This window comes from Hirundo rustica, chromosome 4, assembly GCF_015227805.2.
Source record: "Hirundo rustica isolate bHirRus1 chromosome 4, bHirRus1.pri.v3, whole genome shotgun sequence".
Classification (NCBI taxonomy): Eukaryota; Metazoa; Chordata; class Aves; order Passeriformes; family Hirundinidae; genus Hirundo; species Hirundo rustica.
This window is the reverse complement of record NC_053453.1, coordinates 15,504,551-15,518,451: the sequence shown is the minus strand read 5'-3', so window position 1 is coordinate 15,518,451 and position 13,901 is coordinate 15,504,551. Positions and strand designations below refer to the sequence as shown.

Below are 13,901 nucleotides of genomic sequence, written 5' to 3'. Positions count from 1 at the left end.
AAGGAGGAAAAAGAGGTGGTGGTGTTACAATTATGTAGCCAAAATTTTATTTTAATAATTCCCTAGACTTAGACATCTACTTTCTATTTGGAAAGAGAGAAATATTGTTTCTGCAGTTTTTCATGTGTTTAATAAGATTTCTGGAGTCTCAGTGCTCCTGGAATATTGTACCAATATTATTTCTTAAAACTTAACATTAGATGCCTACTTTTAAACAAAATCCCCTTAATCAAAACCTAGTAATGAGCTACATAAATGTTACCAACAAATAAATGGGAAACTAATATGTCTGTTATTGGTCAATAAAGCATTAGGTCCAATATGAGATACGTGAAAAAAAAAATGAACACCAAGTCAAAGAAATGAAAAATACACTTCAGCCTTCCTTGAAGAAATGGTGATCAGTAATTTTACATTTTCCAGAAAAAGAGAGTGCTTATTGTGGCCATAGAAAGCATCAGTCTCCTCGATTAAGAAAAAAATAATAAATTTCAAGAAGGTACAAAACGTATTTTTCTAGATCCACCTACAGGATTTCAGGAAGAAAGATAGAAGCTGGCAGGCTCCACCAGCAACAGGTGTTCCCTACTGAAGTTTGTCTAAGGGACGCAACCTGAGAAATGCTCTATATATCAGAAAAGAAAATCTTCTTTGGAAAGACGGCAAATAAGGACAAGCAATCATTCTGATCTACCACTAGGGCTGAAATCACAGCTCGTCTCTCTCATCCTCTCTCCTTTGCACTGGCTGTGGTAGTCATCAGCCTCCTCACTTCCCTCATGTGAAGAAAATTAACAGATACTACCAAGGAGCTGAGGGGAACAGAAACTAGAAGAAAAACCTATTTCAACAGTGAGACAGCAAATCAACTCTCCAGTACTGTTAAATTCTATCAGTGTTATTATTTGCCTTTTTCTGTGTTTTTTGTGAATTTTTGTAACTGTTTTGCATTTTACATTTTATGAATTCTTTCATTTGCACCTAATTTTACCCAGTAAGCTTTAGGGTACCTTGGTAACAGGGTTTTTCTAACACAAGAATGGGACAATGCTGCAAAGTATGACAGCAGGGCACTGTAAACAGTACCTACCTCACCTCCCTGGTTTTGTGTTTCCAATGAGTCTGAGTGCATTCATGTCAACTGCATCAGCCACTTACTGGTGAGCTGGCAATACAGCAGACAGCTAAATGGTATGAAACAAAAATGCCTCCTGGCAGGTGAAAATACTAGGCTGTACACTTCAACTCTAAACATTCATGCAGCATATGACAGCATGTATTTAGAACTGAAAACTAATTTACATAGCTGCTACTTTATTTTCCTTTTCCGTTTTCTTTTTTTCTGAGCAAGTTTTTAGCTATGAAACCTGTGTTGGTGTCTCTTCTGCAAATTATGTACTACTACGGTGAGTTACACAGAGGAATCACTGTACAAAAGACAGCACAAAAAGGTGATTTATGTGAGAACATGAGATCAGAAGGTAAACACTCTAATGAAAAATACATCCACTCCATTCTACATGAAAAATAAATAAAATTAAGTGCTTTTATGTCTACGAAAATTCCTATCCTATTTAAAGCACCGGTCAGTATAACACTTTGTTATCTTGCATCTGGATAATTTGATGACATTGTTAGAGACTTCCTTTCAGCAGCAAACTGCCTACAAATTAAATGTAGTTTTGAACTTCATATTTAAGCAGTTAAAAAATACAAACACTCAAAACTAAACACTGTTCTGCTCTAAGTATTGGTATACAGGCACTGAAATTCAAGTCCTGTATTGCCATTTCTAGTCAAGGATGAAGAATTGGGAATGGCTGCCCCCACTGAAACAGCATTGCTTCCTATCCCCAACACAGGAGTACACAGCTCTATAAACACTTGTGAATCTTAGAAGTGCCCGAAGGACAACACACATTTTAAGAATTTAAATAAATGAAAATAAAAACTTCAATGGAAACTGCCATAAAATGTCTTAGTCTGAAGGAAGGATGCTTTCTGAGATTTAATGGTAAGCATATAAAATACTTTATCTCAAGTAAGACAGCACAAATGCTGAGCATTGAGGTGTCTCCACCTTTTCTAATATAGTATATTGAATCCTGAGTTAAAGTCAGTTTCAAACAGCAAAGCAATCTTTAAAATATCGTCAAAGCATCCTTCTGTCAATGACCAAATATAAAACTAACTTGCATTTTGTAAGTCCATAGAAATATGTTAAACGTTTATATAAACTGAATAATTCAGCCATCGTGCTACTTCATTTTACCAACGCCAAAAAAAGATGATAACCTATAAGATAAAAAAGGAAGATAAAATAAAAGATAATACTCAGGTCTATGTTACATTATTTTGGTTTGTGGACATGTACTTTCATATGAATCAGTTTCAGTTCTATGGATTTAAATTTTAAATGTCTTGGGTATAACTTAACAAGCAATAAGCAATTTCTATTTTGAAATAATTTACAAGGTGTTTACTGCATTTAAAAAAAAAAAAAAAAAAAAAAAAAAAAAAAACACACCCCACACCACAACAACAACCCAAGGCCTGAAACAAGTGAAGAAGTGGGATAATTCACTCATTAAAATGCAATTCGGGTTAAAGAATAAATCAAACTAAATACTTACAGCAAAAAATCTTTCTCAACATATTTTGCAAGCAAAATTGCATAATGTCTTCACTTCTGCTTTACACTGTTCTTCAGAAGACAGCGATGTATATAGTGGATTTCGTAGATGCAGTTACAGAATAACAGAGTATTTACTGAAGTGAGGATTTGGGAGAAATTTCCAAATTTCTCTTCCCCTCAACTCTAACTCGCTCAAGTACAGGTATTTTGGATGTGTTCAGTGATTTATTCCACAGACCCTAACAACTGACTGATAAATCCTAAATTAAACTAGACAGAGAGTATGACTCCAGCCAGAGTACTCTTCCTACCATATATTCCACCACAGAGGTGGACATCATTAAAGTGTCCAATTCAATTCTCATGAAAGTCACCGGAAGAACAGTAACAAATACCGAGACACAATGCAGTTTTAACACCTCCAGCCAAGAGCAGTTATCTCTCACACTAGGAAATACACAACAGCAGACTATTTAAGTGTGCTGTTATTCCCCTGAAAACCCTCTGTTGCAGTTCATGAGAAACTGGGGCCTGCTGTGAGAATCACCAATCTAGAATTTAAGCTGGAAACAGCACAGTATTTATTTTTCCACTGAAACAGAGGGAAAACAGGCAGCTTGGCGAAACGAGGCATGGTTTCAGCTTTAATGGGGAGAGAGGAAAACAAAAGAGAGAAAAATTTTATTTTCCATGAAAACAGCAGCAGTAGCAGATCCTCTCTTTCAAAAGGTGCCACTGGTCTTTTCTCATTGGATTTCTGCAGGAAACAGAGCCAGACTGCACTCCTGGTGCAGACATGAAGATTTGACAGTTCCACCTGACTTCCTATTCCTTCCACATGAAGGAATCTGACTGTCCCACCCATCCTGAACCCTCCTCTGATGCTGCTCCTATGCCAGTCCCACATCAAGACACACACTGGGACTAGAGATGACTGTAAATAGGGTCTTCAAAATGCTCCACCACTTCCAAAGAGCCACAAGGTAGGTAGAGTCTGAGCAAGAGCCTGACATCAACAGCGTAGGGATGAATGTCTGTAAATGTGCCTGCTGATATCACATAACAACATGACAAGCCCACCTTTCTGAACTTAAAGTGCAGGTAAAAGCTATTTCTGTTTACAGTAGTTCATGAATGTCAAGGGATAAAAGCACATCCTAAGTACCCACTGAAATAGGGGACAGTAAAACTGTGTAAATCTAAGTAGAATTCCCATGTGTCCTTAATATACTGCTTTAGGACACATGAGGTATCAAAAGCAAGCCTGATAACATCAGTCTTTGAGCTCAGGGAGAAAAGTAGTTAAACATCTATCCAGCCCTTAAAATTATTAATAGGACTGTTCCTCCCATCTGTATCTGAAAAGCTAATTATATTTCTTGCCTTTACTCATTTTACATCTGTCTTTAAAATCCAACATCACAGGTCCCTCCATAGCAAAACTCTCTTAAAAACTTCTTTAACAATATATCTCTAAGAGAGATATGTTTTGGCCTATAGCAGGATTTACAGTTAAAAAAATGAAACACAAGAAAACCAACTGAACAAATTCCATCTCTGAACTGTTTTCCCTTTGGAAAGCAGCACTGGTAAAACAGTTATAAACAATTAAGTTAGAAATTGCAGGCAACAGAATGGCTTAATGACAAGCTGAGTAAAAATCTGTAACGTTATTCCTTACCACTTTAGCAAAAACTTTGCATGAACTTTACTGCCCCTTGCAGGCTCACTGCATTTATTATCCATAGTATCAGGGTGAAAAGATCCATATTATAGGTTGATAATCAGTGTAATATAAGCACAACTGAAATCTGATTAGCAGCTTGAGGAATTGCTTTAACTTGCTTCAGAAAAAGGTGTCTACATTAAGAGGTGCTTATTGGTTTTAAATACACTATTAGACAAGACATGCATACAGATCAGTCTACTAAATAATGAAACCTAAGAAACAGTATAGATCTACTGCACCTGCTGAGTCAAAACACAGAATTACTCCTTAAGCTTGTTTAATATACAAAAATAGTCTCCACTCTGTGTATAACAATTCCATTTAGGTATTTAGATATAAATAGCTTGAAGAAACCTTGATTTAAAAGATACCCTTGGAAATCTCATCAAAGATATAAGTATTAAGCTTTTAAATACTACTGTAAATGCATCCTTTTTTTTTTTTAAATTATAATTAAGTAATCAGAAGCACTTATAAAGATCCCACCAAAGTGCAACTTGAGAGGTGCCTATGGACTAGCAATGAGAAAGGGCTCCTTTCAGCATGGCAACAGTTTGAGAAGTTAACCCCGGACTTCATTTTCCAAGGAAAATTCTCAACATTATCATAGAATCGTAGCTCAGAGATGAGCTCAAATTGAAATTCTGTCAAAAATATCTGGTTTTGGTGCACATATGGATGGTTAGCTGGATTAAGGAGGCTCTCTTACATGATTTTGTCATATAGATAAGGTTAATTATCAGGTACCAAGTGCAGTGCTTGAGGTAGCATAGTAAAAACCTTCAGGAGCTAGAAATACTGCAGCAACACCAACAAAAATTATTCAAAAGGAGATAAATGAGTTACAGTAAAACATTTATATAGCTCAACCTTTCAAACTATCAGAAAGGTCTTACAAAAATAATTTTTTTTTACTGGAATAAAATGCCAGGTATCACAATATCACAATGAGTAACAGATATTTTAATGAAACAAAGAAGGCCAAAGAATCTCAGATGGAAACAATAGCCATGTTCAGTTCAGGTATTTGTTGAAGATAAATTCTGCAAGGATACCACCTCTTAGAACAGATTAACAGTAGAATTGATAGATTCCTCGTTTCTTAACACGTTCTTATCAGATTTGGATACCATCACACTTCACTAAAACAACTTATTCGACTCATTAAATGAGGAGCAAGCAGTTCTTCACCCTCTGTTATAGGTCTGGATAGATGATCTAAGTACACATTCTGGAATTAAAATGTATGAAACTAACGGAACATTTCTACATAAAGAGTAGATATAAAGACACTGATATTTAAAGATATTACATCTCTTTACAAAGCATAAATAATGAGTTAATCTCATATTTACTAATACAGTAGAAAATTCTTATGGAATTTAAATATTATTACTTTTCCCTCCCCCCCTAACTTCAACAACGAAGTTGCTGGATAAGGATATATAGTTTAAACATACAGTCAAAAATTGCAACCAGATGCTACTGGAACATCACGTAATAGAATTAAGAATGGAACTTTTCTTAAATATCAATTCTTTCTCTTGACAATAAAAGAAATTATTGAGGAAAAATAATTTCTGCAACAAGAGGTCAGCAACATAAAGAGTTTTGTCTGGACAAATAGTAAGACAAAAGACATGGCAAAGGCTGAGAACCGAAGGCTGAAAGCTGATATTGGATTGAATAAGCAGATGGACGATAAAAAGCCTGGAACTCAGAATTGATGGAGGGCATTGATTAGGCACAATTCAGTGTTTCACTTCTCTGAAGAGACAGAAGGGAATATTAACTTTGAGTGAGTGTTTATTTTAGTACTATAAACTATCATGACATCAAGTGTTTGGCTTTAAAGGTTAAGAAGATTGATGACATTAAATGTTTCTAAGTAGCAGTGATCATTGAAGGTTTTTTCCTCTTATTATGGTGATTCTCAGATGACACTAAAGCAAAGGGTTCAAGAAAAAACACTCACAAAGATACTGGCATGTCCAAAACGCACTACCAGAGTTACGGAGGTTTAAAAAAGTACTTACTTGGTATGTGTCCCATAACCTGATGGTACACCGTAAAGGGACTTCTCTCATCAGCAAGTTATTCATCCAACGGAAAGCAAATTGCAAGTATTTCACCTCATGCTGATCCAAGTGCCTATGAACTTGTTCTGAAGACAGAATAAACAGGTTTTTTTACTGCAACTTTTCTGAAATCTTGAAGTATCAAGTGCAGTGTCTAAAACAATACAATACTCCTCCAAACTCAAGGCAATAACTTGAGGTGGTGCATGCAAATTCTCACAACCAAATGAGAACACCCAAAAGATTAATTAGTTAAACATTACACTGGACTGATTTTTCTACAACTAGATGGATTAAATAACTGGTCTGAGTTGCACTATCTCAACAAAACATTAAGATCAGAGTTTTACAATATACCACAAAAACATACAAAGTTATAATGTGAAATTATTAGGTACATATATCCTCACTAATTTCTCAGGCTACACATTAGTTGGGGCAGCACTACAAGAAACATCATTTCCAAATAACATAATGGCCTCCAAAAATAAATTTTTGGCAATCAAAAAAGAAAATTATTAAATTAAGAAGGTAAAGAAATATAAGGAAAGGACATGTAAAGGTTGCATTCATTTGAGACAAGAAAATGTTAGGAAATATATTGAAAAAACTTGAACTTTTGCAGCTAATTTGCAGCTTAAATAATTTCTTAGTACTACAAATAAATGGAAATAAAACCAATACCAATCAATGGTTTCTGTGCCACGGCTCTCACACACTGTGCTTATTGTAGAACATATACTATTTGAAAGCTGTGATAATCATTTGCATGAGTTATTGCTAGAGCTAATGGAACTTATCTACTACATTGCTGGTCTATATTGAGAGAATTTTCTGCAGAAAGGATCACAGACATTCTGTTAGCAGTTTTGGTTAACAGGCTCAAATATGACATTAGCATGGTGTAGATGACAAACACTGCAGAAATGCTAATGCCTTTAGCATTTAATTTTGGACAAATTTATGACAAGAAGTCTTTGTTAAAGTCTAAGACATTCCTACTGTCTTTCTGTATACAAATACATTCTTTGGAGATTTCTGCTGCCGAGATGACCCCTTCATCCAAATTCACAGAGGTGTATTATCAGCTAAAACAATGAGTAAATGCTTATCTTCCAAACTTTACAAATCTAAGAAATATCTAAAATGACACTATACTTCTAAATAAATTAAAAGAATAATCCCAAGAGTATGGCAGCACTATTACAGGAAACATTACCTAGAGGTTAAGATAACAGAAGTTAAGTGATACTAAATTATAATAAAGACTGAAGCTGTTCATTTTTTTTCCCCTCAAGATGTATTTTTTGGCTATATGAACATATCAGGCAATATAAAACAGTTGTTTCAATATGGAAGCTGGAAGTAGAAATCTTTTAGATTTTAAAAACAATCAAAAATGAGGGGTTTTTAAGAAAATAAGACATCACAAGACATTACTCCAAAGGTCCACTTATCACATCTTGTCTCCAAAGATAACTGAAAACAAATAACAATGAAAATGTATTAAGCCCTAGTATTTCTCCATAGCACTTGTCAGCCTCCATTTAACTGTGGCCAAAGCAGTCTTCAGCAGACCTGGTATCTTTGTTCCTGAAGTCACACCCTTCCACAATATAAATATAAGGAAACATAAACAAATTCTCAAATTGTGAGGCCCAGAATTGCACATCATGCTCAAGGTGATGCTGCACCAACACTGAACACAGTGGGAAAATCAACTCTTTTGACGAGCTACTGATGCTGTCAAAACTCTTCTGACCAGCTGTTTGATGCACCCCAGGATGGGATTTGCTCTCCTGGCCAGGACAAACCAGACCCTTTTCTTCAGGGCTGTTCTCCAGCCCCTCTGCTCCCAATCTATGCTGTGCTCAGAATTACATCATCATGGGTGCAGAACTTTTAACTTGTTCTTGTTAAATTTTCAAATCTTAAATAATTCATTTATGATTGCCAGTGCTCCAATCTAACAATCCCTCTCCAAGGCATCTTGTTCCTCAAGCGTCAACAGCGCCCCCCAGTACAGGATCATCTGCAGACTTGGCAATTGTGCATTCAACTCTTGCATCCAGATCACTGACAAAAATATTGAATAGAATTGGCATTCAACTTGAGCATTTAAGGAAATCAGTGGTGAATGCTCACCTGCCAAATGTAGCCTCACTCCCCACAACCCTTTGAGCCCCATCCTCTGCCAGTTCTCCACTCACTACACCATTATTAGATCACTTATTTACACCAAATGCTGAATTACTATTGTGTGTCTGCCTTTGCTTTAGAAAAAATTAGCTGCAAGTTAAATATACTGAAGGGAGATACTGGGTTAAATTTATTATTTGAATGTCACATTTGGATACCTACATTACAGATTACTAAAATTAGATAATCTAGTACATCAAGCAGGATACAAAAAAAAAAAAAAGGCAGTTTTATTTCTAAGCAAAATTACTAACTCACAAAACTTTTGTTCTTCACACAGCAGAAACAATTTTCATTTGGTTGTTTGTAGCCATTAAAAGTAAGTAATGAAGAACAATAAATTTTGCCAGTTGTGATATTTCAACTATGGTAGTTAATTGGCATAATGAATTTCTTGAAAGTTGCTTTCTAGTCTAAACAAGTTGAAAAATGGATTACTAAACTCTGTGCTTTATACCTAATTGATGCAAGACTGGAATAGAAGATGCATTGAGTAAAGAAGCTAATTCTTCCTACTTTGTAAGTAATTGTAAGCAGAAGGAAATTTGCTGATAAAGGTAATTTGGACCAGCATTATCTAAATCTAAATTTTCCATTTCAATGAAAATAAGTATGCATGTGCAATGAACAAGAAGATATATAATTATTGTCAGCTTTAAGACTTCAAGTATTTTATAAAACTACTTCTACTGCAGTTTCTGAATTATTTTAGAGTTAAAAAAAATTCTTTAATCAAAATTCAAAAGAAATAAAAATTACATGTATTAAATTTCCCAACACTTTCAATAAATTTACACATAAAGTTTGGGTGAAGGAAGTCTTCTGAATAAAGTATAAAATACATTACTGAGATGAGTTCCAAAGTATACTGTCAACAACAGGTAACCTGTAGATGAAAAACATTTATAACTATTCATATTTTTATTAAATATATTTATTGGTACCTTATTTTGAATGATCACATTTAGCCACCTTAAACAGATGCTTCTCATACCAGATGGGCCTACACACATAAAATATTTATTCTTCATGTTCAATGTCAGCATCTCATGCTGTTTCATTGAATTCAAAATTAAAATCTGTATGATTACAGAATCATGAACCAAACAGTTAAGGACAGAAACAACCTGTTGAAACAACTTGACTGCTGTCTTGACAGGAGGATGGTGATAGAGCGAGTCCCTAGGCAAGCTTACACATAAGAAAAAACCCACAAAATAATATAAAATTATGCCTGAACTGCCAAATTACTGTGGCACAGCACAGTTTCACCAATCCATCTGTACAATTCAACATTTCAGAACATTAGCCTTTAGGTGCTCACCTTTACTGAAAGATTCCTATCAATCCTAGAAACAGTTTCTGATGTTTGACCTAGTTTTGAAATTTTGAATATTACTTAAAGTTTATTTTTCAGTCATAACCTGAACAATTTGGTTTAAAACTAATACTTAATATTTTATATTTAATATTTAATATTTTATACATATTTCATTGTAAATATAAAAAGCACTAAGTGTTAAAAATTATCTGAAATGCAGGTAAGCTAACAATCTCTCAAAAAGAGGTCTTTTCGTTCAACAAAAGGAAGAAAAATATTTCTCATGAAAACTCACACGATTTTTCTTAAAAATTGGAAGAGTTACTGCTCTGATACCAAAACAAGAAGTAAAATAATGAGCCAATCATTGCCACAGGAGCTTATTGGCACTGCCCTCTGCATGCACAATGATTTTTTTGCATTGATCTTTAGCATATGAAAACATGCTACAGAAACACGTTAGCACTCCTGTTTTCCATGGAATCATATGACCATTTAGGCTGGAAAGGATCTTGATACTCAACCATTAACCTAACACTGCAAATCCCACCAATAAACCACGTCGTTAAGGGCCACTCTACACATCTTTTAAATATCTCCAGGGATGGTGACTCAAACAGTTCTCTGGGAAGCCTCTTCCAGTCCTTGAAAATCCTTCTGGTGAAGAAATGTTTCCAGATATCCAATCTAAACCTCTCCTGCCACAACTTCCTCCTCTTGTCATTTCCTCCTGTCTGGTCACTTGTTATTGAGAACTGACCGACCCTCACCTGGCTACAACCTCCTTTCAGGCAGTTGTAGACAAAAATAAGGTCTTCCCTGATTCTCTTTTCCAGGGTAAACACTCATCAGACTTGTCCTCCAGAGCCTTCCTCAGCTCGATTGCCCTTCTCTGGACACCAATGTTTCAGCACCTCAATGTCTTTCTTCTTGTGAGGGACCCAAAACTGAACACAGGATTTCAGGTGTGGCCTCACCACTGTTGAGAACAGGGACAATCACTGCCCTGGTCCTGCTGGCCATGCATTTCTGATACGAGCCACGATTATATTGGCCTTCTTGGCCACCTGGGCAGATGCTGACTGATGTTCCAGCTGTCAATCAGCACCCCCAGGCCCTTTTCTGCAAGGCAGCTTTCCAGCCAATCTGCCCCAGCCTGCAGTGCTGCAGGAGATTGTTGTGACTGAAAAGCAGGACCTGGCATTTGGACTTGTTGAACCTCACAAAACTGGCCTTGACCCATTGATCCAACCTGCCCAGATCCCTCTCCATAGTTCCTACTCTCCAGCAGATCAACATTCCCACCTGACTTGGTGCAAACTGATTGAGGGTGCACTCCATCCCTATGTTACAGTTCCCACATACGGAACCTTGCTGTCCAAAAGAAAGGACCTTGTCACCAGTCAATGACTGCTTCCTTTTTTAGTACTCTATTGAAAGCTAATTTTAAATCTAATTGTCACTCTTGAATAATTTCTACATTGTTCAATGCCAAGATGTTTATAGCATACAAGGTAAGAGTTTGGAGTAAAATCCCAACACCAGATGTTGCCAGATGCAGAAAAGGCTTACAACCCCCAATGTGAAATTCTGAACAAAAGTAAGTGCCAAGACTATATCTTTGCAATGAGTTATTTGTAGTTATGTATATTAACTTTTATTAATATACATTAATTACAAATTAAGTTCCTGATGACTGAAGAAGACATTCTAAAGATAATAAATGTGCACTTCAAGACAAGATCTCATCATGATACATAGTTCTACTTCAACTAATAGTAGAGATCCAAGTAAAATATTTACACACTGACTATATCTTGTCCTAGACTTAGTTTATGTTTTATAATTAGTTAAAATTGTCAGCTGTAAAAAATTACAAAAGCATTAAAAAAAAAAAAACCACAACAAAAAAAACCCCTGAAAAGTCCTAAAAATAAAATATGACTGGCAGAAACACAGAAGTATTACCCACTACATTGTCCTCATGACCTACAATTTAAAGATAATGGTCTACTTAAATTTAGCTCACTAAACATATCACTTGTAGCTAGGACTGAGAAGTATCTTCATCATACCACAAGACATGGTCCATATGCTAATACTGAAAACCCAAGACACTGCTACCAAAGCAAAAGAAGAAAATACTAGAGGAGGGAAGGGAAGGCCTGGTTGCCTCATGGAATCAAATGGAAGAAACAATGCTGTGCTATGTAACACACTAAACGGAGGAAAATATTAGGAAAAACATTTAGTAGTAATCAAGAAAGATCTAGCCTTCTAGCTAGAAGAAAAACTCCATGTTTCCAGGTGGACCTCAAACTTAATATTCCAAGTGCAACAAACAACAGAGAAAACATATGCTTGATGAGTCACTTGTACTTCTAGGTACCATCACTGGAATTCTCTAGCCTGTTCTTCTAAATCATTACTGTGTGCATTCATAAAAGGGTTTATGACACTTCCTAGATTCCCCATGTGAAATATCCCTTTTCTTCCCTTTTTTCTCTTTTTTTAATTTGCCATGAAAATAGTAAGGTTTGGCTATTTAAAAGTTAAATTGCTTACATGCAGTCAGGAATTTACAAATTATTTTACAGTCAGTCTCAACTCTTGCTAAGGTCTCTGAACTCTGTAATAGCATACAAACATAATCTCCACAGTAAAACAAAAATATTATTTAAAAGATATATTAATTAATTATAATGCCCAGTGAACAGCACTTACAAGTGGATTAAAGTATAATACAGTAATTACAACCATAAAATCAGATATAAAATAACTACTACTGAGTCAAATAAAATAGCTTTTTTAAAGTGAGAATGAGCTTTGGAGTACAAATTACTTAAAACAATTATGAAATGCTTACAAGATTTTGCATCACTTCAGCACCAAGCTGACAAAGAAAGATGGACCAGGAAACAAGGTCCTTATTAATCACTCATTCTCAATAACAGCAGTAAGGTCTAAATAAATTCTATGCCCATTTTCAATTCAAAATGCTTTCACATGGCTGAGAATACCAGTTTTGCAATTCTTGCAATTAGAGCTCTTTTTTCCAGATACTTCGACACAATCCTAATTCAAAGTTATTGGTGTCTGTAAAATGTTTTACAATATAATTAAACATGAATATAATTTTGCTCATACAATTATGCATTCTTTAACCATTAACCAAAAAAATCATTAGCATGATGGAATACATAACAAAGATAGATCAAATGTCCTCTATTTCCACAGTTTCATTATCATTTCATTGTATGAATACCCAAGATCCAAATTAAAAATACAAATTAATTAATCTATATCTATCATGTATATTGAACAGATAACTTGTTCTGTGAGTTCTGATTAAACAACAGTAAATGGATTAATAAGAAAATGTATTAGTCTGGATTGATATTTTGCCTTTTTGAGAGTCAGATTTTCCTGAAGAAAAAAGCAAAACATTTTTCTCTGTAGTTTAAAAAGTTCAATCAGGAGAGAAACTGAATGTCCTTCAGAAACTATGGAAGCATTAAAACTACTCATGAGGTATCTCTAAGTACTTTTGGGCTTAACTCATCAAATGAAATTAAGTTCTGAGCAGAACTGTGAAATGTTTGTGTTTGGAGCATTGAACACTTCTTTGGGAATAAGCACCTTTATCTCCTGAGACAAGAACCTGCTGAATGCAAAACAGCCACACAACATTCAGAGAAGAAACTGTAAAATCCCAAGTTTGGACATTTAAAACTTTAGCAGCCATTAAAAACACAGAGCTCTTAAATAAACTCAGACCTTTGAAAGGATAATCCTACCAGTACTAATCCTATTCTAATGAAGGATGTTTCATAAACTTCTCCAATTAAATAAGAAAACATATTATACATAAATATTAAGAGCTTTATCAACCAGCCTTTTAGACAGCAAATATTTCAAAGCTTGAGAAGTACACAGATT

At 35.1% G+C, this 13,901-nt stretch overlaps 1 protein-coding gene across 4 annotated transcripts in view; it reads right to left on the bottom strand.

Moving 5' to 3' along the window:
* The window catches only part of TBC1D22A (TBC1 domain family member 22A), a 143,029-nt gene that overhangs the window by 62,632 nt on the left and 66,496 nt on the right, over nucleotides 1-13,901 (bottom strand). Inside the window, exons 11-12 of one of the 4 annotated variants that reach the window (XM_040061854.2) lie at nucleotides 6,401-6,528; nucleotides 4,343-5,595 (exon numbers count right to left, since the gene is read on the bottom strand). In XM_040061854.2, the coding sequence (XP_039917788.1) occupies nucleotides 5,497-5,595; nucleotides 6,401-6,528 (227 nt within the window). In that variant the 3' untranslated portion in view covers nucleotides 4,343-5,496. Of the gene's footprint in view, nucleotides 1-4,342; nucleotides 5,596-5,637; nucleotides 6,132-6,201; nucleotides 6,308-6,400; nucleotides 6,529-13,901 lie in introns of those variants that run through there. The other 3 variants (XM_040061856.2, XM_040061855.2, XM_040061853.2) reach the window with 3 other exon arrangements.